The 25,197-nt window shown below is 51.0% G+C and overlaps 1 protein-coding gene across 10 annotated transcripts in view; it reads right to left on the bottom strand.

The window, feature by feature from the left end:
- Positions 1-749: 749 nt before the first annotated feature.
- The window catches only part of WDR20 (WD repeat domain 20), a 63,095-nt gene continuing 38,647 nt past the window's right edge, over positions 750-25,197 (bottom strand). For 3 of the 10 annotated variants that reach the window (XM_029237544.1, XM_029237548.1, XM_029237546.1), the window contains exons 2-3: positions 23,501-23,683; positions 9,394-11,058 (exon numbers count right to left, since the gene is read on the bottom strand). In XM_029237544.1, the coding sequence (XP_029093377.1) occupies positions 10,040-10,978 (939 nt within the window). In that variant the 5' untranslated portion in view covers positions 10,979-11,058; positions 23,501-23,683 and the 3' untranslated portion in view covers positions 9,394-10,039. Of the gene's footprint in view, positions 1,381-6,992; positions 7,535-7,888; positions 11,318-17,819; positions 23,152-23,500; positions 23,684-25,197 lie in introns of those variants that run through there. The other 7 variants (XM_029237541.1, XM_029237543.1, XM_029237551.1 and 4 more) reach the window with 6 other exon arrangements.

Raw genomic sequence — 25,197 nt, 5'->3', positions numbered from 1 at the left:
GTTCCTCTTCCGCGCTGCTCTCCACGCGGGCGATGCCTGCCTGCGGCCGGGGCCTGATGCCCACGTGGCTCACGTGCGGCCCTGGGCTCCGTCGTCGCTCCCTCAAGACCCGGTCCGGGGTGAGAACCTCCGAGCGGGAGCGGGCTCACTACACTATAGTCCCACCTGGAGAACTGGCCTGGTTTGGGGCTGACATTAAACCCTGCAAACAAAGCAGTTTACATTAATCCAGCAAAACACGGGGCCGCGAAGAAAGTCAGTCACTCATCCTTTCCAGCAGTTTCACAGGAGCACAATTAGCTTTCTGTTGGTTTGGAAGCCAGGGTTTTAACAGCCCCTCCGTGTCCATCTACTTAATTCCTAACATCGGAATCCTGAGCCTGCCCTGCCCCCGCACCTCGGGTGTCACGCTTTGGGCAGGGCTGGCCTGGGGGAGAGAGTGGTCTCTCAGGGCCAGGGTTCCTTGGAGCATCACTGCCCAAAGGCCAGGGGCACCTCCCAGGGGGGCTGTTCACTGCCCTCCCCAAGGGCTGCAGCTCTGGGCCACAGAGGGGTCCCCCCGGCTCCGAGGCCAGCTCGCCCAGTGAGGCCAGACAGCTGCACGCCCAGTCCCCCAAGGGCCGGGGTGGCCGCCAAGGACAGAGTCTAGTGGCATTTTTGAAGAGGCGTTTTCTTTGCTCTCTCTGATGGGTGGTGTGATGGTGGTGCCCCTCTGGCATTAGCGCCAGCCCACCGGGCCCAGCAGGTAGAGAAAGCAGGATCCAGTCATGTGGGTGGGGAGGCTCAGGACAAAAAGGCTGCCGCTTGGCTGCGGTAAGTAAGGGGTGGTGTCTGTCCCTTTGGGCTGGTTCCTACGGAGAGGCAGGAGGCTGTCACGGATCTCTTGCAATACAGGCGTGAGCTTAGGTAACCCTGAAAGCGTTTTTACCTCTTATACAGCAAAGAGCACTTACATCTCCCTGCATCTGCTGGGATGCACGTAGTCCAGCACAGGTCGGCATTCATTTATTAAGAATAATTTTAAGGTTACAGTATTGCAACACTGAAGCTACAAATTTTCAGTTCTGTGAACACAAACATCCTTAAGCTGTCCCCCAAAATGCTGCACACAGGACACGCCTTTAAGCAAACATGGCTGCGTTTTCACACCTGGCCTTGGGCTGGCACAGATGAAGGGTGATGATCTGAAACTGACCCTCAGCTTCGCCCACGCCTTGTTGGAGGGAAGCCGGGAAGCACGCGGTCCTGCTCCAAGTCACTTTATCTCGTTTCTCACCTTAAACCCGAAATCTGTTCACCTAGGCAAGATCAGGAAGCAGGGACGAATGGAACTTAGCAACTCGCCCCCGCTCAGAATCTACAGGAGTGCTTTTCCTTGACCTTGGAGTTACTGCCGGAAAGGCACACAGCCCTGTCTGATCTCCACGGCGACGGGCAGCTTCTCACTCAAACCCCTCAAGACGGCGTGGATGGAGCCTGACAGAAGAGGTAAAGCTCTGGCTGGCCCAACGGGAAGGAGGAGCTCTTTTGGACACTGTGCCCATCCCGGCCCAGTCCACAGAGGGGAGGACGGCTGGTTTACCGCCTCGGTGATGAAGGGAACCTTTGGCCAAGTGATGAGAAACGCTCCCCCCGAGTCTGAACTGAGCTGCAGTGAGGCCGCCAGGCCCGAATCCCTGTCCATCGCGGACAGTCTGGAGGGAAGAAGCCTGTAACATCACAGATGACCTCATCCGGTCTAAGGTGTCTGAAGCAAGGGGACTCTGACCTTTGCGGGTCAGCCACAAGCAAGGAGAGGGCGGCCCGGGACTAAGCTCCCCAGGGTGAGCAGAGCAAGGCCTCAGGATCTGCTCGGTGCCCGGCACGCAGGCCAGGAGCCTGTCGGGGGGCGAGGCCTGACCCCTGTCCTCTTCCCAGAGACGGAATTGTTCTGCAGGACAGACACACCGTGGAGGCATCGGGGGAAACACCACTATTCAAAAGAAAATGTGAAGAGTAACCTTATTTCTGGAAGCCTGTGCTTTAGTTTCGAAGTTGCTGGGTGATGATAAGAAAGATGGAAGACACGCAGGCCTCCATCGAAGACTCCAGAACACTCTTAGGGGGAAGCCTGGCTGGACACGTTAACCTAAGGGCACAGTTTGGGGCCGGTTTTTCAGCGAGGAGGACCCGCCGCCGTCTGCCCCGCTGTGGCTGCCCGTGAGGGCGGCCTGCCCTCTGACTGCATCCTCCCTGATGACTCTCGGGGAGGATCAAGCGCCTGGCCTCAGCGACCCTGCTGGCTTCCAGCTGTCCCGGCAGCATGGTAGCTGCTGGTCTCTCCACCTGACGCCGGGCAGCTGGCAAACGAGGGCTTTACATATATCACTCAAGCAAAAGGTTTCTCCAGCCAAGAACCTGCTTAATGTCCCATTACCCCTCCAGGAAGGAAGCCTATCACAGAAATAGTGGCAGCTCTTGGATCTAATATTTAATAGGTTGTTCTGTTCTCACCAGAGTTGCCATTTTATTCCTGCTAGAGATTTCATGTGAAAATTGATAAAATACCCCAGCTCTTAGTTTGGGTTTGGTTATAATTTATAATACTAACAGAATTAAACCTTGTTTCATAAGAATGTATATATAGAAAAAGTAATATTTCGGCTAAAAAACAATTTACAACAAAGGAACATGTCTTTGTTCGTGGGTGCTGCCGAGATCAGAGACCCTGACAGCAAGAAAAGACCGTGAGGGTCTCAGAGGCCTTCGTCAGAGAACGGCCTCGTCCTGAAGTCCCGCTGGGCCCACGGCAGGCCTCCCCATCCGACCCCAGCTACCATGGACTCGTCTGGAAACGTGTGATGCCGCAGACCCTCGAGAGAGTGGTCATGGGATGGGCATCTGGTGCTGTTCAAAGCCTGGTCAGTCGACTCCCAGAATCACCCTCTTCACCCCAGACGAAAGTGACGTGCACACTGGCCCCGGGACAGGTCTTGCAGCAGACTGGCAGCCTCTCGAGACCGGCAGAGAAGTGCTACAGGAGGAGCTCAGCGCTGCTGCGGCCCTCAGCCAGGTCAGCCTCACCTGGAGGGGTGGCCCTGCACCTGCCACAGAGCACTTAACCCTGGAGGCTCCGGTTCAAGGCAACCTGCCAGGAGCTCCCCCGAATTATCTCACTTCACTCGGAGACTAAGAGGTAAATATTTGCGAAGTGAGGCCCTTTTAGAGACGGTACACAAACGATGAGAACCGTCACCCGGCTAACTTCCTCAGGGCCGCTTCTAGCTATGGATACATTCTCCTTATTTCATCCACAAGAATCCCGCCACTCACACTGCCCAGGCTGCTGCATAAAAGAACCGTAGAAGAGCTGGACAGAGGACCTCCCATTTCATCAAGGCGCGTGAGGGCCCGGACTCAGTGAGCCAAGTTTAGGAAGTGGGTGCGGGCTGGGAGGGGCCCACTCCACCGGCGCATACTCTGAGCCATTCTCTGAGCATCTGGACCCCTCCCTGCCCCAGACCCACTGTTCACCGTGGCCTGGGACCTTGGCTCCACTGGGCAGCTGCCCCTTGGCCGGCCCTGACCTGCCCGGTGACTGGCCACACTGGCGGTGACACATTTCCCCAAAGAGGCCACTCAACCTGGGAAAAGTCGCCCAGGGAAAACGATCGTGGTGTTTTCTTAGGGCACAACCAGTCAAGGGCTCCTGCGAGAACCAGAACCGTGCTGGGGAAGAGCCTCGCCCACGGCCTGCAGACCCTCCCGCCGGGTGACCCGCTGTGGCTCTGACATCCTCTCTGCAGGCCGGGACCTCCAGTGTCTTCTAGCTTGAGTCCCGTCATGGGGCATCCACGTGAAGGCTGGTTTAGAGGCTACCGACACTAGAGGGGCGGGGCTGAGCACCCCTAGATGTTCTGTCCCTTTCAAGAGATCTGTTGGTCCAGAATCGACTGTTTCAAAAGGCAGCCACACGTGGGAGAATGGACTTATGTTTTCAAGGTGTACAAACTAGTTATCTTTAAAAGATCAAAATGCTGTGCATGTGTGCGTCTTTTTAGACTTCCTGTCAACCTATAGCATTCAGGGCTTAAAATCCCCTCGAGCGCTAAGGAGAAAACGTGCAGCTTCTGTGGTAGTAAAGTCCAAGTAGATCCCTCTGAGGGCGGAGTATCGGACCGTCTCTTCTGCTCTGGCAGCTTCGAGTCAAAGGCAAGAGCCCACACACCCTGCAGCACGGGCGGCTCAGGAGGACAGCGCGGCCAGGAAGATTCTGGAGTCCACCGAGAAGGACAGGCGGCCAGGAGGGGCTTCCAGAGGCTTTGCCAGCCCCGAGCTCCGGGCCCAGGCGTCTCACGAAACAGCAGGGACGCAGCGGCTGAGTGGGAGCCCCAGGGCCTGACAAGGCCTCTGTCCCGGGCTGCTCACCGCTGCCCCCACGAGCCCCGGGCTGAGCGTGCGGGCCGAGGCCTGGAACTCTTGCCATGAAGGTTCTTTCGGGGCCGGAGGCGCCGGCGCTGCCGAGAGCGAGGGGCGGTCCAGAGCAGGACAGTGCACATCGCTCCTGCTTCCCGCCCCGGGAGGACCGGCTCCCACTGCCCTGCTCACGGGGCTCGTCCTGCACCGGAGCCTCGGGGCCCGGGCGCGAGGCAGGACCACCTCCACGGCGATGACAACGCCTCCGGGAAAAAGAAAATGACAAACCCTCCCCAGGAGAAGAGCTGCTACAGCGTCGCCTGCCCACCGCCTGGGAACTCAGCACGCGCTCCACACAGAACCGGCACCAGCTCGGCCGCAAAGCCAACCCACGGTCCTTCCCCACATGGGACTTGGCTCAGAGAAAGGTCACAAAAAACAGTGAATACCTCCCGTGCTCAGAACAAACATCTCACTTAGAAAGCTTCTAATTCGGAAAAACTCAGCATCAGTAATAAGAGGTAGCAATTCCTGGGGCTCTTTGTTCTATAAACATTAACAAGGCCCTTGATTTTACAGCATTTAGAAGCTTTCTTTTTTGGTTCACTGAGATTTTTTTAAAGCTCTGATGTGAAAGTGACTACTGAAAAGTTATCTACATTTACAGTTCATTCACGCGTTTATTTAACGTCATTATACAGAGGACAACCCCAAAGTTCTTCAGAATATCAAGTATGTAGTAAGTCTCTAGCTGTGACAGTGACAAGGGAACAGCTAAAAACCAAGGCAGTGAAACAGAAACACGATTTTCTTAAAATTATAAAGTAACAATACTGGTATTAAAGCTTCATTAATTATTGCAACAGTTAAGAACTTAATTTACCAACATTTCATGTTAGGAAGGCTCTTTATGAAATTTATTCAAGTTTTCAAGAAATTAGATGAGAATGTAAAAAAGGAAATACATATGAGTTTTGATTTTCATTAAGGGTAAATATTCATACAATTTTATACAGTGTCACCTAACACAGTAACCTTTAATAAACTTAGGTATACAGAAATCAAAAATGCAGAAAAGTTTTCTTTTACATATTTAACTCGAGCAACAGCGATGTGACCATGACACAAAGTCCACGTAACAGATGCAGCAATGAATAAAAAGTACCAGTGGAACAGCTTCCCTCTCCTGGAGGGGCTTTTACACACAGGTTTGAACTTGGCTCTGAGTTTCAAAGGGAACAGGTGGATACAAGTGCCTTGCAAGAGGAGCCCTGGACTCCACCCTCCCAGACCGCCCCTCTCACTGGCCAGCACTGGGGTGGTGGGGCTGAGCCCCCTGACTACCTGAACAGGTGACAGTCCCAAGCAGCCCAGCGTGACAGGTGTGCTCTGGACAAGGAGGGAGCCTTTGCCCATTGTTCCCTGCCGTGGTGCCCGAGGCGGACCTCTCCTCCGGGTCACTTACCAGGCCTACACGTGAATGCGGAGGAAGGAAGCCCCAGGAGTGGACACGCCCGGCACAGCGGGACGACCCGCACAGGAGGCCAACCGCTGCCCCTCGTTCCCCTCCGTGCAGGGGCCGCGGCCGGTCACCCTGGGCCAAGCCCTCCCGCAGAGAACGGGATGCGGCGCGCCGTGTGTTTTTCCTGGGAAACCACGGTCGACCTCTGCTTCTAGTTCCTCCTCGGACAGACAGGTCCACGAACGTGGCCTATGGGTTTTCAAAGGATTCCTTCCGCGGTGCTCCCCGGCCCTTTGGCTCTCCCCTCACACTTTGAGCTTCCTCAACCAGGAAATCAAAGCTCTCCCTCCCAAGCAGGAGGTAACGAGAACCTTGTACACGGGTGCGGACATCGATAAAGCTGCTTCACCAACTTCAGCACAAGTTCAATACTTGACAATTTCTTAAAAATTCAGGATGTACCACAGGAAGTGGAGGAATCGGGGGGAAACGGCTGCTGGGCCACCTGCCAGCCTGCACTTGGCTGTGGGGCCAGCGGTGGAACAGAATACTGGGGGCACGCGTGTTACACGCCTGTAAAAACTGAGAAAGCTTCAGGGCCTTTTGTCCCTCATCGTTTCTGGATGTCTGAGGCAATAATCACTGTCATAGCTTATCCCTGTATTTCCACTCCTCTCTTTTTCTTCCATTAAGGCATTTATCCTTAGTCCCAAGCCAACGGCTCACAGGAGAACCCTTCAAAAATGTGAGAAGGTCCAGTCAGCACAAAAAACAAAATTAAGATTCTTTACCACTATTTAAATCAATTTAGAACCCAAAGCTACTGGTTATTTTTAAAGAGTCTGCCTACTCCCTCTTCCACATTTGCCTTTAAAAGAAGGCCAAAAATAAAAATAAAAATAAAATAAGAGGCCAGGTTTTCCAAAGGCTTCCCACCCCAGCTCTCCCAGCGGAGGAGAAACAGAGAAGGGCTGGGGCTGGGGCAGCCAGTGGGTTCAGAAGCCTGCATCGCCCAGGTCACAACACAAGCCCAGCTCTGGAATTCCCAGAAGCTTTAAGGGGCGAGCCAGGGCAGGGCAGGCAGAGAAGACCCCACAGCCTGGCTAGTGCCCTCCGAGGGGTCCTGTCGCCGCAGGCGGGCAGAGCCACCTCTTGTGGGGGGGGGGAGCAGCTCGGCTCACGTGCTACCCTGAGCACTTTATTTCTCTGCTTTTCATCGATGCGTCTCAGTGCATGGTGGAAAAATCGTGCTGAGCGAGTAGAAATAACCTCTTCTGGCCACAAGCTGTTTTATTCCAGAGGTTAGGTTAGAAAAGATACTCTTGCTCAGGATAACGTTTAAGCTGAAAAACTGAAAAGTTTCAATGAGGAAGCTCCAAAATGTGGGGAGAAAACTACAAAAAAACACTCCCCAGATTTCCCTTAGTGGCCACGGTGCCTTATATTCCTGCGACTGGCGCCCTGGAACCCCTCGAAGCAACCCCCCTCCTGACCCCGGTCTGCAGGAGCCCTGGCGGCCCCGAAACAAACCCGAGGGTGGAGGGGAGGGGCCCGCCCGTCCGTCCCCTCCCTCCCTCCCCTGTGCCCCCTCTCCTCAAGCTGCCGGCGACTTTAGTCCTGGTCTTGGAGAGCACCTCGCGCTCTGCCCTCCTGACTGCAGGAAAAGGGTGCTGCTGGCTGTCACAGAAGGGCGGAGGCATCAGAGGGGCAGAGTGGGCGGAAGCAGCGTCGCCCTGCCGTGTCCGGGCCGGGCCGGGCCGGGCCGGGCCGGGCCAGGCCAAGCAGCCCCTCCCCGGCACCTGACACTCAGCCAGGGCCCCAGCCAGACATCAAGGATACACTCACCAGCAGCAGCTGGAAGACCGAGACTGTGACCAAGCCCCAAACCCCAAACTGTGCAGGGACCACGGTGGTTTAATGTGGGGGCGGCGTGGAGGAGATGGAGCCCGGCTTCTACGAGCGCGCTGCGGGGCTTGTTTTTTAAGGGGCCAGTAACACCCTCCTCTTGCCTCTCCCACCCCCGCTCCCACCCACAGACCGCGCCCTGGGTAAGCTGCCCCAGCGGACGCTGAAGGACAGAAGGAACCAGAAAGGGCCCCCGTCGCACAAGCATCAGCTACACGGGCCCCACCCGTGGCTTTCCTGCCCGCACTGAAGGAGCACAGCGCTCAGAATTGGAAGGTTGTGCGCGACACACTCCCCCGTAAAGGCCACTTACCTGGGATTCAGCCACTTGGGCCAATTACAAAGTCCTGAATTTTGAAACTGCATACTCAATGCCTCAGAAGCATTTGAAACTGAATTTCTAAAACTATGCAGGTACACAAAATTGCACATGGAGTGCTGGTTCCTGCTCTCCACCTGACAGCCCAATTTCCTAGCCTCCAAAGCTGAAACAGTCCACAAGCATGGCTGTCTTTGCTACCTCAGATCAGTTAACATTTAGGAACAAAGGACCATATCTTAAAGGCAGACGGGACATTAACATCCCCATGGACCGTGATGCATGAACCGGCCCGAGGTTCTCACGTGGAAGAACTGTCACAGGTCACACCCCCGCTGTCACAGGTCGCAGAAACCACCACACTAATGAGCACGGGGGACACAGAGTGAACGGCTCGGCCCGGACGCGTGTGGAGCGGGGAGCTGGCCTGGCCTTCCCGGGAGGGCGGCTTTAAGAGCACGGAGCTGCTCCATCAACCAGAGTCTCGCACCCCGACAAACTGAAGCCTCCAGGTCGGCACTTTGCTGGATCGCGTTCACTACTCAAACCGGTATAAATTATCAGTATCTCTATATTTAATTACAAAGGCGTGCACAACAGAAAAACAAACCTAAGTGAGCTAACAAATGAGATCATTATCATCTTGACACGAAACATATGGGTCAAAGAGCCCTCTCATCCACTGTGAAAACTAGAATTTGCAAAGCAACTCGTCTGACAGCTGATAAGGATCTGAAGGAATTAAGAGTCGCAGCCATCTGGGCAGAGGGAGAGCCAGCCCTGCCCCCAGCAGCCACAGGCCCCCAGGGGCAGGCGCTGGGGTAGGGGATGGGGTCCCTGAGACAGAGGCCGAGGGCATCCCGAGAATGATCCGGAAGATCCGGGACCACGACTGCCCTCCAAGGAGAAGAGGAGCAACTTGCACCTGCCCTTCCCCTCTGGTGGGAACACAAAACCCAAACGAGGGAAAAATTTCAAGTTCTCTGAACCTTGGGGGCCTATCAGTCTTCACAAACAAGGCTGAGGAGTCTGCCTAGGGCCTACGGTCATGTGCCTTTTTGACCGAAAACCAAAAACCCACACCAAAAAATAAAAAATAAAAAAAAGGAAAAGAAAAGAAAAGCTCCTTCCCCTTGTTGGAAAAAACGTAAGCAAATCACATCCACCATAAAAGATCTTGGCTTGTGTGGCAAGAGGCACTTCTGACAACACTGCTGGCGCCCTCAGCCCGCAGTTCGCGGTAACTGTCCAGGCTCTGAGAAACATGGGTATTTTATTTAGTGCACAGAGTCTCAATCAAAGTGCTACAAACTGCTTCTTTGAAAAAAGATGTTTATTAAACAATTTTAATTGTCATAAAATGACTAAAATGGGTTTTAAAAATTAAGGCTCTTCTCTTTCTGTGGATTGCCAGAACGATGTAAAAATAATATCAATCAACCCTGCTGAACACTTTGTTCCTAAAGTTAAATTTCATAGATTCCTAAACATTTGATGATTAAGATAAAAAGTTGGACTATAAATGACAATTAATGGCCGTTCGTATTGAACACACACTCTGATCAGGTGTACAATATTCTAATTGAGTAGTTAAGCAAAAATATTCCAGTTAAAGCAGAAATTTTAATTTTAGCATTTTAAAGTCATTGTTTCCCCACACTGTCATGATTTTCCTAAAATCGAAATAGTCTAATACAGGAGCGCTAACCTTGGGACTCTATATACTCCCAGGAGGGTGACTGACTTGGCTGGCCATTAGTTTGATTATATTTTTTAAACGTTCTAAGGTGAATTATCAAATGATTCAGAATTACATGGCATGCAGTATCCAAAATTATGGCTCTGATGCATTTAGATTTACATTAAGAATAAGAAGTGTCATTCACATTCATTGTACACCCCGCCCCTCCCGCAAGAAAAAAATCACTACCTATTCAAGTTCTAGATCTGGTGCAGCATTAAGGATTAAAACTTACCACTTTACCAGGCCTTCCCCATGTGCAAATAAATCCCTCCTGACAAGCAGTGACTATACAGTCTTCAAGAAAAATTAATACAGTCAGTCTTTCATGTGCTATCTTTTTACAGATGAGCGGCTCTAACAAGGGAACGTCTTCCATCCGAGGACACAGGGGCGTCCCCAAAGTTTTAGCTGGGTCCGTTTTGGTTCTAGTAACTAGGTTCAGTTTGTCGCTGCTCTTGCTAGAGATGTGTCCCATGCTATGGTTTCGTTTGTGATCCTTCTCGTGGTGCCTGTCCTTCCGGTCATGTAGTGAGAGCGTCGCGAATTTGCTGACCCCGGAAGCGATGGCCCCGTCCGCGATGCTGCCCTTGCTGCCGGTGCTGGAGACGGCGGAATGCGGGAGGCTGTTGGACCGCGGCAGGGGAGGGGGCGCCGAGTTGCCGGGGGTCATGACGCTGTTGCCAGTGCTTCCGGCAGGAGGACTCGTGGCGTTCATGACGTTCGTGTGCGTCCTTGCTCTGGAGAGGGGCTGGTGGGGGAAAAGGATGTCTTCCGTGAGGTCCCATAAGCAGAGCTGCGTGTCCTGGCCCACGGAGCCGAACCGATACGTGACACTGACGGGGCGGCTCTCGGTCGAGTTCCGCTTGGACAGCCGGGACTGGGTACTGTTTGCTCGGTCTCTCCCAAAGTGAAGAAGGTCCTGGAAGTCCTCGTCGCTGCCACTTAACTCCATAGGGTCGCTCTCTTCCACGCTAGTGGTGTAGGGGTCAAACGCCACCACGCTGACCCAGGATTTGTGCCCGTGGCCCCGTGCGATCACGCGGCAGTCTCCAAAGGACCAGACGGTCACAAGGTCGTCCTCTCCGCCCGTCACGACGTACTTGCCGTCCGGGCTCCAGCACACGCACAGCAAGCCTCCAAAGTAGCTTTTCATGGTGCCGTGCAGCTCCACTGAGTCAAAGCTGAACACCCGCAGGAAGCCGTCCTGGCTCACGCACGCCAAGAACTTGCCATCTGGGGAGAAAGCAAACTCGTTGAGGGCCCCCTCGCCCACCGTCCACTTGAGGAGAGGGTTCCTCGTGGATTTGCTCTTGCAAGTGTGCACGGCAAAGCTCTCTCCCTGCTTCAGAAGCTGGTAGTGGGGAGCTGTGGTGCCACAAGCGTGCTCCACATTATACAAGTACATGTTCCCACTTGAATGGGCTACTAGGAAAAGGCTTTCCGAACCAGGAACCCATTTGACACAGGTTACTCGTGACTTGTCTATTAGTCTCTGTGAAGACAAAGGAGAACAAGTTATCACAATGGAGAAGTTTTAAAGGTCTACTTTTCCAGCAAGAAAACTTGTCTGCTTCTCAGTGAGAAGGGACGCGTCCATCCAGGCACTCCACATCCTATCCCGCGGTCAGGCCAGCGAAGGCATTTTGGCCCCTTGTGGAATTACCTTCTAGAACTGCACCTGGGTGTCAGGCCACTGGGTTTCACCGAGTCAGTCATTCAGCAAACACTGTTGAGAGCCTAGTATGTGCCCGACAGATACTATACGAGGCGCCGGGACACACCGGGGAGAGGGACAGCCCCGGGCACTTCGCACGTCTCACGCCAGGAGCGGCTGGGCCCGTGACTCCTGCACCTGCACAGGGTCCTCACTACGAGGTCCCCGGGAAAGTCTCGCAGTCCCCACGGCCGGGAGCCCTGGGCCCCCAGGGGCTCTCTGCACTGCATCAGCCCCGCGTGCCCCGTGCTGACTACCCCTGCCTCTTCCGGCTGCTGGGGCGGGGGTGGGGGTGGTTAGTCCACGTGCAGCCAGCAGCACCCAGGACAGCAACGCACACCTCCCTGGGCTCTGCCTCGGCCCCGATGCACTGCAACTTCCTCACTCAGGGTCGCTGTCATGTGTGTATCTTTAGAAGCCACTCCTCCATCTTCTTTGGAACAAGGTGGTGTTTAAAAAAATAAACAGACGATTAACACTCAGGAGTATGTGCCTAATCACTGCCACTCTACTCCACGTTTATTTTTGATCCACTGACCAACTGTTTCTTTAACAGGCACAGGTCGGGAGTCTTGCCTTTAAAAGAACAAAAGGCAAAAGGAGAAACCCCCCAAAGGGACGACCACCCCCCGAGTACGCTTCCCTGCTTGCAGACCTTTCGTGGGGCTCACTGGCACAGCGGCTTCCATGAGGCTGCCTGGTCCCCAAATCACAGCACCAGAAACCATCTGGGAGTTCCCAAGACCCCTGAGTTCTCAGCAGGTCCTGCTGCCAGACGCTCTCCACTGCCAGCCGGGCAACCGGGTGCCTCGGGAGCCCGGCGGGCTTCGGTGAGCTACACGCTCCCACTTCCCTCACGTGCTTGGGGTTCCCCGACTCGAGCCTCAGAGGGCCACGGGCCACAGGGACGGGAAGCCCACCGGGACACAGGGCCTCCTGCCTTGTCGGCCTTGCGCTGTGTGTCTGCTGTGTGTGCTGCATCTTTACAGAAAGTCACAGAAAATGAAAACACTTGGTTTCTTCAAAGAGACTGATGAACCATGCAAGCTGCTGCAGAAAATTAGGCCCTGGAAGGGAGGTGGCCAACAATGGTCCCAGCCAGGGAGGAGTGGAGAGGCCTGACCCTGCCCGGCATGAGGGCCCGGGGCTAGCGGGCCCGGCAAGGGTTACTGAGCAGCAGGGGTCACTGCTGTCGCTCTGCAGTGTCACAGCCGCACTGTCACCCCCTGCCTCTTTCCTCTCCTGCCCGGTGACCTTCCTGTATATGGCAGCTGACCTATGCTAACGCCAACAACCTGGAAGCCCAGCGCTGCTCTGTCAGGGTTTCCACGAGACCGTCACCATTTCTTCCACAGAGGTCAGAGGCACCTTACGAGGCCAGGTCAGGGCTTTGGTCTTGGGGGAGCCTACCCCCACCCAGCAGACCTTGCTGTACCCACCGGGCTCAGGCTGCCCCAGCACTCCTGATCCCTTAACCGGGACTGGTCTGCTGGCCTAGTGTCCAAGGGTGGTGCCGGTTCACCCCCATTGGTGGCCTCACTGGGCGGCTACAGAAGCGACCTCAGGCTGAGAAGCCAGGCTGCTGGCCGTGCCCTGGCACGGTGTGTGGCTTTCAACCCCTGCACCTCACATTTCACCACAACCAAATCTAATCTCAATTTTCCCAACAGCTCTCCACCGTTACTCTATCATGTGTGGAAAATTTTAAGGATGGACATAAAAACTAGCACTATGGTTAGGAGAAAAATTTTATTTTTGGCTTAAAAAGGCAAAACAAAAATAATTCCATTAGAACTCAAAACTGGAATACTGTCAAGTAAAAACGGTATTTCCCTGCAACTGTGAGGAATGGAGATAAATAATCATAGCACCATTATTAAAATACATGTTACTGGGGTGACGAGACACATTTAAAGACTTTACTCCACGTTCAAAAGGTGCATTGAGCCTGCTGTAAGTAGACACGTGGATGTAACTTACGGACAAAAACCTGAGCCCACCTTCTGTGCCCCTGCTGGGGCCCCCACGTAGACACGTCACACCTCAGCACTTGGGAAGCAGGTACAGCAGCTTAAGCAACTGCAAACCAAAACCATTAACGGACCACATATCCAACTCTAGCGTGGGAAGGCTTTCTCAGTTGTTCTACACCATCAGTTTTCCCTACCAGATTGTGTGCTCAAGTGCAGGGAAAACGTCTGCTTCATCTTGGGGTACGTGGCAGGCATATCAGGACAGCCGTGCTAACTTCCAACCTGAGGATCTACTCTGTGGCCAAGCACTGAGCAGTGGCTCTGCACACATGCTGTTTCATCCTCAAAATAACCCCGCAACGTAAGCTTTTAGTTTTTTAATAGGTAATACAGTCATAATTCATATATATTAATAAAAGTATCCAGTAGAAAGCCTCACTCACACCCCTTTCCTCCATCCCAGATCCCTTGCCCCCAGAATTACTGTCATTAGCTTCTTGTTCATCTCTGCAAGTGTCTTCCTGTGTGGACAAGACAAACACAGATACAAGTTTATCCACACTCCTTTTTTTCACTGTCTGCGCCTCTGCTTTCTCATGCAGTCACACACGTGCGTCTCTCTGGACTGGTATGAAGACAGCTTCCTCATTCTTTTCTACAGCTGCAGAGTACTCAATTATATGGATATACTGTGGTTTATTTGAGAAGTCCCCCACTGAAGGACATTGTATAGCAAAGAATAACCTGCGCATATGGCAATTTTCACATGTATAAATATAACTGCAGGATAAATTCCCATTGGAATAGCTGGCTCAGGAGGTACATACATTTATAATCTTTTATAGATATCGCCAAATTACCTCCCATACAGGATGTAACAATTTATATTCCCACCAGCAGTGTAAGTATGTGTGCTCATTTCCCCATAGGAAGGTAGGTGTTATTGCCATGTTACCCACCAAGAAACAGGATCAGAGAGGTCCGCAAACTCGCCTGTGGTCCCTCCCGCTCACCACTCACTCATGTTTCGTTCATTCCTCCTTCCATCCTTTACTGAATGTACACTACACGCCAGGCACTGACAGCACCAACAGACAGACATCCCTTCCTGAGTGGAACTGATGTTCAAGTGGGATGAAAAGGTAGTGAAATTGACAGGATCTGACGGTAAGGAGTGCTGTACTGTGAGCAAACCCCAACCAGGGAAAGAAGACAAAGGGCAGGAGGATTAGAGTGATTCCAGTCTCAAGGAGGAAGGCCTAGAAAGGCCTCTATCTCTGGGATGAGGGCGCGCTGAGCAAAGAGGTAAAGGGGCAGCAGAAGAAGCGGGCTGGGAGGAAGCAGGTCAGAGCATCCTCACAGAGGGGACAATGGTGGGGGCGCTGATGGGGGAGCAAACCAAACGCTCTTCATCCTAGAGACACGGAAGGCACTGGTGCAAGGGGAATGGAGCGGGTAAGATGACACCCAGCACAGGCCCGTCAGCCCCAAAGGCGCCTTCTGTGCCACCGACAAACGTCAATAAACCAGGGCGCCCCTCCTGCAGACCCCGGGCAGTGGGAGGCACAACTTCAGAGCTAGTTCGGAGTCACTGAAGTAAACTGCCCTGGGCTATCACTTGGTTTGGGTTTAGCAAAAAAGTTAGAGAACAGAAATTAAAAAACAAATACCTAGAACATCTTATTCAATAAATATAAAGAATGCAAACCACTTTCTGCACCATAAGGGTATATTTTTGTTCCAGAAAATGTCTAATAAAAAAATAAGGCATCTTGGTCAGTTCTCAGAGCTAACTAACAGGATTTCCCCGCCGGGCTTGACCTCTCCAGTGTCAGTGGGGCCGTGCTCTGGATGATGCGTTTGAGTATGTTGAAAAAACACCCTTGGCGAAAGCCCAGGCCCCCTGAGGAGCTCCCGAGTACAGGTGGGGCCGGGCCTGTGCTGGGGGCGGGCGGCCAGGTCAAGGCTCAGCACAGTGCAGTCGGGTCTGCGGGTGTGCACGGTAACCGTTTTGGCTGGAGCCCCTGAGCAGGGGCAGGAAATTAGGTCTGGAATCGTGAGCTGGGACTCAAGGACATGCAGTGCCAGGCTAAGGGGTCTGGGCTGTGACCTTGGATCCCTGTGCTGACCAATCCCACAGCCCCAAGCACTTGAAAGTGACTGGTCCAAAGTGAGACATGCTGTGAGTGTAAATTACACACTAGATCCTGAAGACCTGAAAAATTATGGAAAGTATCTCATTCATAATTTTATATTGATTTTATGTTGAAATAATGTTTGGATGTATTAGATAAAGTAATACATTTTTTTTTTTGGTCTGCGTTGGGTCCTCGTTGCTGCGCACGGGCTCTGTCTAGTTGCGGCGAGCGGGGGCTACTCTTTGTTGCGGTGCGCGGGCTTCTCATTGTGGTGGCTTCTCTTGCTGCGGAGCATCAGCTCTAGGCACGTGGGCTTCAGCAGTTACAGCGCATAGGCTCAGTAGTTGCGGCACACGGGCTTCAGGAGTTGTGGCACGAGGGCTCAGGAGTTGTGGCGCTCGGGCTTAGTTACTCTGCGGCATGTGGGATCTTCCTGGACGAGGGATTGAACCCATGTCCCCTGCACTGGCAGGCGGATTCTTAACCACTGCGCCACCAGGGAAGTCCCAAGATAAAGTATCTTAACTTCACCTATTTTTAAATTGATGTAATGTGGCTATTAGACATTTTAAATTGAATTTGTGGCTCACAATATATTTCTGCTGGCTGTACTGCTGCAGACAGTAGGGGCACTGAAGATTTCTGAAAAGGGAAGCAACAGAATGAAGTGAAGTCTCCCGTCAGCAGGTACAGAATGGTGCGGGTGAAGAGAGACCAGTTAGGAAGCTATGACAATTGTCCGTGGACAAAAAGGTCTTAAACTTGACCAGCGGTGGTGTGGCAGGATGGACTGTTTAACAGTGGGCTAGGCTGGATGGAGTAGGAGGTGGGGTGGGGGTGAAGGAGGGGTGTGAACAGACTCCTAGGTTTTGAGCTTGAGTGACTGGGAAGGGGGGTGACAGAAAAGAGAGGAGGGGTGACTATGCTGGGGAGAAGTTCAAGTGTCCTCATCGAGTAGGCAGCCGATGAAAACGACTGTGGAAGACGAGGAAATGGGCTGTGAACAGTAAGAGCCAGATCTGTGACATCCTGAGCTCTCCAAGGCAGAAGGTGTACAAGGAAGAGGAGGAGAGTGTGCAACTTTGGGAAAAGATTACTTATAGGGAGCAGGACAAGAGTCAGGAAAGCAGAAGGAAAGCCGAGAAAACCAGCCAGAAGTCCCATGAGGAGAGGAAGGAACTGACACTGAGTGAATGTCTGACAGGCCAGGGGCTCTGCTCCCTGCATCACGATTCCCTCCATCCCGTCACAGGGTCTCTGGGGGCGGCTCTGTGCTACAGGCCAGGAGGGGAGGCAGTGAGGGAGCTGGGCGGGGGTCCAGGAGAAGAAAGCCCCTTGCTCCGAGGCTGAGGTGAGGCCGCCCTGGCAGGAAGGGCAAGGAGAGGAGAGCGGGGCAGGTCTCAGGGAAAGACAGGCGCTCAGGTCATCTGGCAGGACCACTGAGCTTTCCATTAAAGAGGGAAATTCCATAACGCTCAAAGGCCTACTTTTAAAATCACTTCCATAAAAACCAAAACCAAAATCTGGGTATTACTATGCCAGGTCTGTACGTCAAGCCACCTACCCAGGAAGCGGGCTCCCACACCCACTTCTCTCCCTGGTAATCACCATGGCTCCCACATTCCCCCTTCTGAATGCAGAAGACACTGCCTCATTTCTAACATCAATCCAGTCAAAGTCCAACAAACACCAAAACTACCGTCCTTAATGGCATTCACAAACAAGACTTTCTAACTATACTAAACTAGTTTAGAGGAAGCAAGAATAAAAATAAATCCGTAACCACATTAAAGCACCACTGCTAAAATGAAGCTTTCCAAAGCACATACTTTTTAATTTTCTTTTTTTCACTGCTATCAACATGATAAGCAGGAAAAAATTCTTGGGGGGCCGCTGGGTATGCATTTTACAATGCAGATATTAATTTACAACAGAAGTACTAAAAACACACAATTCCAAAACCACAGCAGCTGCTGGAAAAGCCGTAACGCAGCCACAAAGTAACGCAGGCACAGAGTAACGCAGCCACAAAGTAACGCAGCCACAGAGTAACGCAGCCACAGAGTAACGCAGCCACAGAGTAACGCAGCCAGAGTAACGCAGCCACAAAGTAACGCAGCCACAAAGTAACGCAGCCACAAAGTAACGCAGCCACAGAGTAACGTAGCCACAGAGTAACGTAGCCACAAAGTAATGCAGCCACAGAGTAATGCAGCCACAAGCAAAAACGGTGACTAAGGGCTTTGATTCTGTAAAGGCATTTGAAGACAGCTGCTTCTTCCCTCAGGAAGTATTAGGGAAAGGTATTTCAAAGCCCTGTGAAAGAGGATCAGATGTCATTTTTACCAATGTCAAAACTTTAAGGAGTAGATCATTAAGTGCTCATTTCCTTCCTTTGATTAAAAAAAGCAACAACAAAAACAAAACTAACAAGATGCCCAGAGCCACTCTCTCCTTAGAGGACTAGACAGAATATTGCGAAGCTGGGCCTCCTCTCCTCCCCACTCCTGGGGGCGCTGCGTGCAGAGGGAGCCTGCAGCCTGGGATGAAAGAGCAGACACAGCCTCAGGCAGCAGCAGGGACAGGCGTCCACGAGGAGCCTACAGCCTACCCAGTGCGCTGCCCTGGCCTCACAGCCTGCGAGAGAGGAGAAAGTCAAGAACAGGGGGGCTCATTACACGCCAGGGATGAAGAAGCTGAAACGACAAGTTCTTCTTAGATTTTACATCCACCCAATAACCAAACATACCTAAAAATCCTTTGAAGTTACTGTTCTATGGATACAACCCAGATATAATCAGAATTTTTACAAAGGCAAACAAGGCTGAGTTCATTACCACACAGAAACTGCCCCTTTATGACTTTCTCCCCAGTACATCGTAACCGTTAGTGATGAAAAGTGCACTCCTCACCCCTTCCGGGTGCTGACCAGGGCACCTCTCCCTCCCTGGTGACCCTTACCATGAAGGTAGGCTCCACGGTCTGGGAGCTCATCAGATGTGCCGTTAGATACCATCAAGGGCATAAAACATACAGAACACTACACACAGAGACCTCAAGTCTACTCTAAGGCTTGAGAGAAAGCAGTGTCTCAGGGGATCTAGGCTATCATTCCCCAAGGGACGCTAGCAAGGACCAGCCTTCTTCCGGGGCTGAACTGGTGCAGCGGCCAGGGTCTCAGTATGACTGGGACGGCCCGGGGAGCAGGGCTCGCCTCTGCTATCTGACATGAACTGGATGGACTGAGGGCCAGACCAGGAGGTGAAGGTTGCCAGCAGCTCTAATGGAAGGTGTGAATCTGACAGTTCTGCCTCATTAAAAACATAAAAAATTACAAAGACAATAAAGTTAACAGTGAGCAATGGGATTTCTAGGTGATGTTTTCCCATCTTCTTTGTCCCATTTCTCTATGTCCCAATTTTTTCTATAAACAAGTATTTTAAGTTTTTTAATCAATGGGGGGGGGGAAATCACCTTTTAAGATACACTCTATTCCCAGATAGAAATTTTCACCTATCTTCGGTCTAGTGTGGATTTCTGGAACTTATAATTTCTTTTCCATTCACTTACCCACCTATCCGTCCATCCAAACATTTACTATACTTTCATGCACCAGACACCTCCAAAAAGGAGCAAAGGTCAGAGTAATCAATAGTGGAGTGTGTGCACGCACACGTGCATGTGTGTAATGGGAGGCTGAGGAGCTCTCTGGTGAGTAAGACAGACAGACACCAAACAGTCATGATAAACAGTCCCCATCGTCTGCCTTACTCATGTTGCTTCTCTGTCTGGGTTGCCGTGCTCTTACCTTCTTGTCCTGGAAAATCATTTGTGCTTCTCCTTCAAAACTGCTGGTATCTCACCTCCCAAGAAGCCTTTCCTCCAACCCCTAGTGAAAGAAACCCTCTGAGTTTCCCCTCCACCTGGAACTTTTCTCCCCAGGGCTTGCTCTCCAGGCCCTCTGCTAACATCTCATCCTCACCACACCTCCAGGCGGGGACCGCCCTTATCCACTTTCTGGCTGAGGAGAAGAGATGAAGTAAAGACCACATCCTGCAGGCAGTAAGTGGCAGAAGGGTGTCTGAGCTCTAGGCATTCGGGTTCAAGGGTCTATGTTCTTAGCCACTGGGCTGGGAGTCTGTAAATTTCATGGTAATACACTGATGGTTGTAAGTGCTCCTTTGCGGGCCATGAGCAGATGACCAGAATCTTGGAGTATAAACAGGGCTCAGCCCCAGACACGTCTAGGAGTTAGCAAAGACTCGCCTTTGCTCTACTGTGCCTTCTCCACAGACCTGCCATCTAATCTCAGGGACATGATTACTATTTATATGCGGACAGCTCCCAAAATTCACCTCTAGTTTTGTGCTCCATATCCATGTATCCAACCACCTACTGGCCTCTCAAGCTTAACAAGTACAGAACGGAACTCTGATCTTTACCTCTGTTCCCAGCACCTGCTCCTTCCCCACCTTACCCAGTGTAGTAAGTGAGCCAGAATCTCAAGATTTGTTCCCTCGTCTCTCCAATTCCGTCTCCAAGAAGCAGCCAGGGTTATTTTCAAAAACATCGATCTGACCACCTCTTGCTCCCGTCTGTGAGATCCCACGGCTCGAAGAAGCAAACCCGGCTCAGGCCCTGAGTGGCAGGGCCTCCAAACTCATGCCCTCTCACTTCACAACGCCCTCCCAGGTCCACCGTCCTCTCTCAGGTCTCTTGGCCCCAAGGTCTTCCCTCCAGGGGCCTTCACCGGCTCTCCCTCTGCAGGGACTCTCTACCTCCAGCTCCTTAACTGGGGGCCTCCTCAGGCGAGGTGAGGCTCAAAGCACTTCACTTCCTCCGAGAGACGGACGCTCCCCACGTCCCCGTAAAGCAGGCCTCCATGTCTGCCTCTCCTTCAGGCCCTCTATCTCCTCTGACATCACAACAGGTCACCGCCATCTGCCGTAATTGTGTGTGTGTGTGTGTGTGGTGCTGTTCACACTTCTCTCCCCTCTCTCTGGAGGGGAGACACAGGGCAGCTGTTACCTGCCGCTGCAGACCCAGTGCCGGGCACGTGGTAGGCTATCAAGGTCTGTCAAATGGATGAGAAAATGGCCACAACCCTAGTTCAAGTCCTCAGCTCTCACCTGGACAGTTACTAGAGCCTCCTCACTGGTCTTGCTACCTTCATTCTCTCTTTCTTCATTCCAATCCACCTTCCACAAGTGCTGACAAGAGTTCTAAAAAAACACATTTAATCCTGTCACTCCCTTGATTAAATGAAAGCCCAAAGGTCCCCCACAGCATCCAGTGTCAGATCCAAATCTCCCAGCATGTAATCAAAGGGCTTTTACAATCTGGTTCCAGCTCATCTGTCTGGCTTTAACTTCTGCCACTCCAAGACCCACATGCTGTGGTGTGGCCACCCTTGGCCTCCACATGCTAAGCTGTTTTCTCCAGCTTTGAAGGCCTTTCTCATCCTCCTCCAACTCTTATGCATCTTTCAAACCCAGGTCAAATGTCACCTTCTGGAAGCTTTCTCGAACTGTCCCCACTGAACTTAACTTTTGTTTTTATTTTATGATATTTGATACACACTGAGGAATGCAATTAATACATTATCCCTTGGTACTCTGTTCATAACACTGGGATAACACACGTTCCAGTATCCTTTCGGTCCATCTCACTAAACTGTGAGCTCCTGAGGAGGCAAGAGCCCATCTGGCAACCACACATGGTGGGGCTTACAATCTATGACCAATAAGAGCTCGTGGAATTAATTTCTGGATCCAGCTCCATCATCAAGTTGCTACCTGATGTGGACGATTCACGTACCTTCTCTTTGACTATCTCCTCATCTGTGCACAATGGAGACAGCAACCCACCCTCCCAAGCCGAGGAAAGAGACAAAACACTTTGAAACCTCCACGTCCCATACCAATGCAAAGCACAGCCTAACGACAGCTTCGACCACCATCCCTGGCACTCTCTGAGAAACAAACCCCTGATGACCCTTTCTCTTAGACATCCTGAGCAAAATCCGATGAGAATGTTACCCATACAAGCCAAAGAATGTCCTTACTGCGAAGGGCAATCATGTCTGCCCCAAGTTGTAAATGCCAAGTTGGTATTAAACCATACACAATCCTAGAACTGTGAACAGCCATTTTTCAAATAAAATGTAAAAAGAGTAGGAGGTAACTCATGCTTCACTCATTAAGAGTGAGGAGCTGCTTTCCGGCCCGTGACTCCCAGCTGTCCCGAGTAAGGAATGGGTCTAGCTGATGCGTCCGCGCGCTCTCAGGGCCCTGCGGCCTCTGCTGCGCCCTCCCCCAGCGACGACACACAAACCCTCCTTGTTCTCAGTGGCATTCTGTGCCGTCCTCAGCGATCAGCCTCCCGGCCTTGTTTACCAACAGCCCTTTACATGGCTCCAATCCCTTCCCCCTCAAAAACACGTCCCCTACCTAACCACAAATAAAACCCCACAGTGACGCCAAATTCACAATTTCTATTAAGAATGCAGAGCAGTCTAGTTTTGTGCCCTCACGCCCCCCACCACTACCCCCCAAAAAGATCGTCCAGCTACTTAGAAGTCACTCCGTCAAATGATGTTAATAAAATGTTTAGGTAAATAGAATAATTTTCTGCTTAAGATTTTTTTTTTTTGAACAGAAAATGGGTTTAAATACTTCTGTCAATCCAGACGGCAAGTTTTGTTTCCAGTCAACCCAGATGAAACTAGAAGAAGAGATGGCACGGTTCAAAGGATTTCACCAAATCCACTGGCAATGCCAACCAGGAGCACTGTGACTGGAGACTGGATATGCATGGACAGCATATACCACGGGGACTGCAAAAAGAGTCAGAATTTTAACTGCAATTTGTGGAGTATTCTTCCCCAAGCAAAATTATTTCTTAAAAATCAGAATTTATAATGCACTTCTGTTCCAAGTTAATGACTTTAAAACCATGCAACAATCAAAACCACTTGCCCTTCCTGAGAGGAATCCATGTGACCTGGCCCTTGTCACACCAGGGTTGAGGTCACAAGTAGACTGCAACCCAGGGCTTCTAACTCAGCAAGACTGCCTCATCTCTTCCATTTACTAGGAAAGTCATACAGACACAGAGGAGGAAGTACGTCAAATATGTAATGGCAATACTTGGGGCTGAAAAGCCACTTCAATCGCTTATAAAAATATAATCTATTTGGCAACTTACATCTACTATGTTTAATGGTTGACATGTTCCTGAATGGACAGCTCAGATATCTCAGGCTCCTGCCAGAATGAAACTGAAGACACTAGAAACCCCAGCACATGCTACAACACTGGCAAAAGCTATGTCATAGGATCCAATTTTAAGTGCCAGGATTTCTAACCATGTCAAAGGTGATTTAATAGCAAACATTTACAAGAGCAAGGGAACAAATTCTCAGTCAAACGCCTGTCAAACATACACACCAAATTTTAGCTACAACTGAAGCAACCTAAGGAAATATTATCAAGTTCTTTGATCTTCATGACATTTTCTGGTGATGTGAATAAATTCTTTATTTTCTTATTTAAATTATAAATATCAAGCTACAAGTCTCATCCCTATCTCCATTATAAAAAAATTTTTAAAGCACCTGCTATAGACACCTGAGCATCTCCATAAAAAATGCACAGAACAGTTAGCCCAAGGAAGAACAGGTAAAAGTCAACAAGGTAACGCACCACATTTAAACTTGGGTAATACTAGGTAGGACATCTGAGAATGGAAAACGGGCTTCGCTCACAGTGTGAAATAAGGCCCACTACCCTCGGTAAGAACGTATACATTCTTAAAGGGATTCTTAACAGCTAAGACAGGGTGCTACTTACTTCCTCATTAAATAGTTTGCTAGTTTCTTTTTTGATTGGGTCTATAAGCTGGACTTGGCCTGCGGAAAAGCCCACTAGGAGAGAGACACTTTCTGCTGTGGCTGTTAGGTGGTTGAAGTCATGACAAGTAGGCTGTGTTCCTTTGTATATCCTTTTATCTATTGGTTTACTCAAGTCAGCAGCCTGGAGGAGAAAGAGAAAAATACACACGGTAAACAGCACGTTGAGATGAGAAATCTAAGTTACACTATTTTATACTCCATTATGATGTTCAATCTTAAAAATAAAAAGTATTAAAATATTTTTGCGGTTTTTAGCATTTTATAAAAGCACTTTCACATACCTCAGCCAATCTGGTATTGTTTGACTATCCATAATATGTTTATAACTGTTACTCTCGTAACTTATTCTTCTTCAAGTATATTTAACAAAGACTCCTGGACTTCAGGAGGAAAAATCCTTGAGATACCAAATTCAGTATTTGCGAAATGCATTCCGAGCACTTTCTAACAAAGTTAACTTTAACCACATAAAAGCTCGGCTTTCAAATACAGCTACAGCACCTAAATGCTCATCGGTGAGTTCACCTGCAGCCCAGTCATTCTCAAAGCGTGGTCCCCAGACCAGCGGTAGCAGCAGCAGCATCACCTGGAAACTCAAGAGATGCAAATTCTCAAGGCCCACACCACACCAAATGAATCAAACTACAGGGGGCAGGCAGGGTGGACCCAGCAAGCTGTAGTTAAAACAGTCTTCCAGGTGATTCTGACACCTACCCAGGCTGAGAACCACTACTATGGCCAGTTGTACACAGGCAGTGACTCCTGTACTGGGTCACATTCTCTCTTCTGCACCAGCTTCCAAGTAACTCTCACTCGTCGAGCCCGCACCCCAAGTCTGGTACATGCATCATCTTTAATCCTTACAATGATCCTTCAAAATAGATAGTATTTTCCCCATTTTACAGATGAGAAAACAAGTTTAGGGAAGTTAAATAACTCAGCCGAGGTCACCATACCTACCTAGTAAGTGGAAGGGCTGGATCTGGAACACAGGTCGGTTTTACCGTAAAAGGGATGGGGAGGAAACACCCCCCACACTGCAAATTCTGACTCCTGACTTGGGCTAAATGTGAGTTTTCAAAGTGCCTCACCCCTTTTAAAGCAGGATCTTCTCTTCATGAGAAACCTTCTGTGCAATCCAAAATGCTGGGCTGGCTGTTATTGTTGAAATAAAGGAAACCCAACACCTCCCACTGTCATTTGAAAATCACAGGTGGAGACAACTGAACACATCCTTTAAAACACCCACTTTGGCCCTGTGTGCAGTTCCTGGGTTCACAGCTCTGGCTCTCTACGGACCATCCCCAGGGTTAGGTTCTGAAGATTATTTTCTTCCAAAGAGGCCTGTGACACTGCACTGAGAATTCTAGATTTTTCAGATAACAAGTACAGTGTAAAAAAAGAGGACCTCAAGGGCTTCCCTGGTGGCACAGTGGTTGAGAGTCTGCCTGCCGATGCAGGGGACACGGGTTCGTGCCCCAGTCAGGGAAGGTACCACATGCCGTGGAGCGGCTGGGCCCGTGAGCCATGGCCGCTGAGCCTGCGCGTCCGGAGCCTGTGCTCCGCAACGGGAGAGGCCACAACAGTGAGAGGCCCGCGTATCGCAAAAAAAAAAAAAAAAAAAAAAAAAAGAGG

This window comes from Monodon monoceros, unplaced genomic scaffold (assembly GCF_005190385.1).
Source record: "Monodon monoceros isolate NGI ecotype Baffin Bay Population unplaced genomic scaffold, NGI_Narwhal_1 Super_Scaffold_21, whole genome shotgun sequence".
Lineage (NCBI taxonomy): Eukaryota > Metazoa > Chordata > Mammalia > Artiodactyla > Monodontidae > Monodon > Monodon monoceros.
The sequence above is the reverse complement of the archived record's forward strand: the minus strand, read 5'-3'. Positions and strand labels throughout refer to the sequence as shown.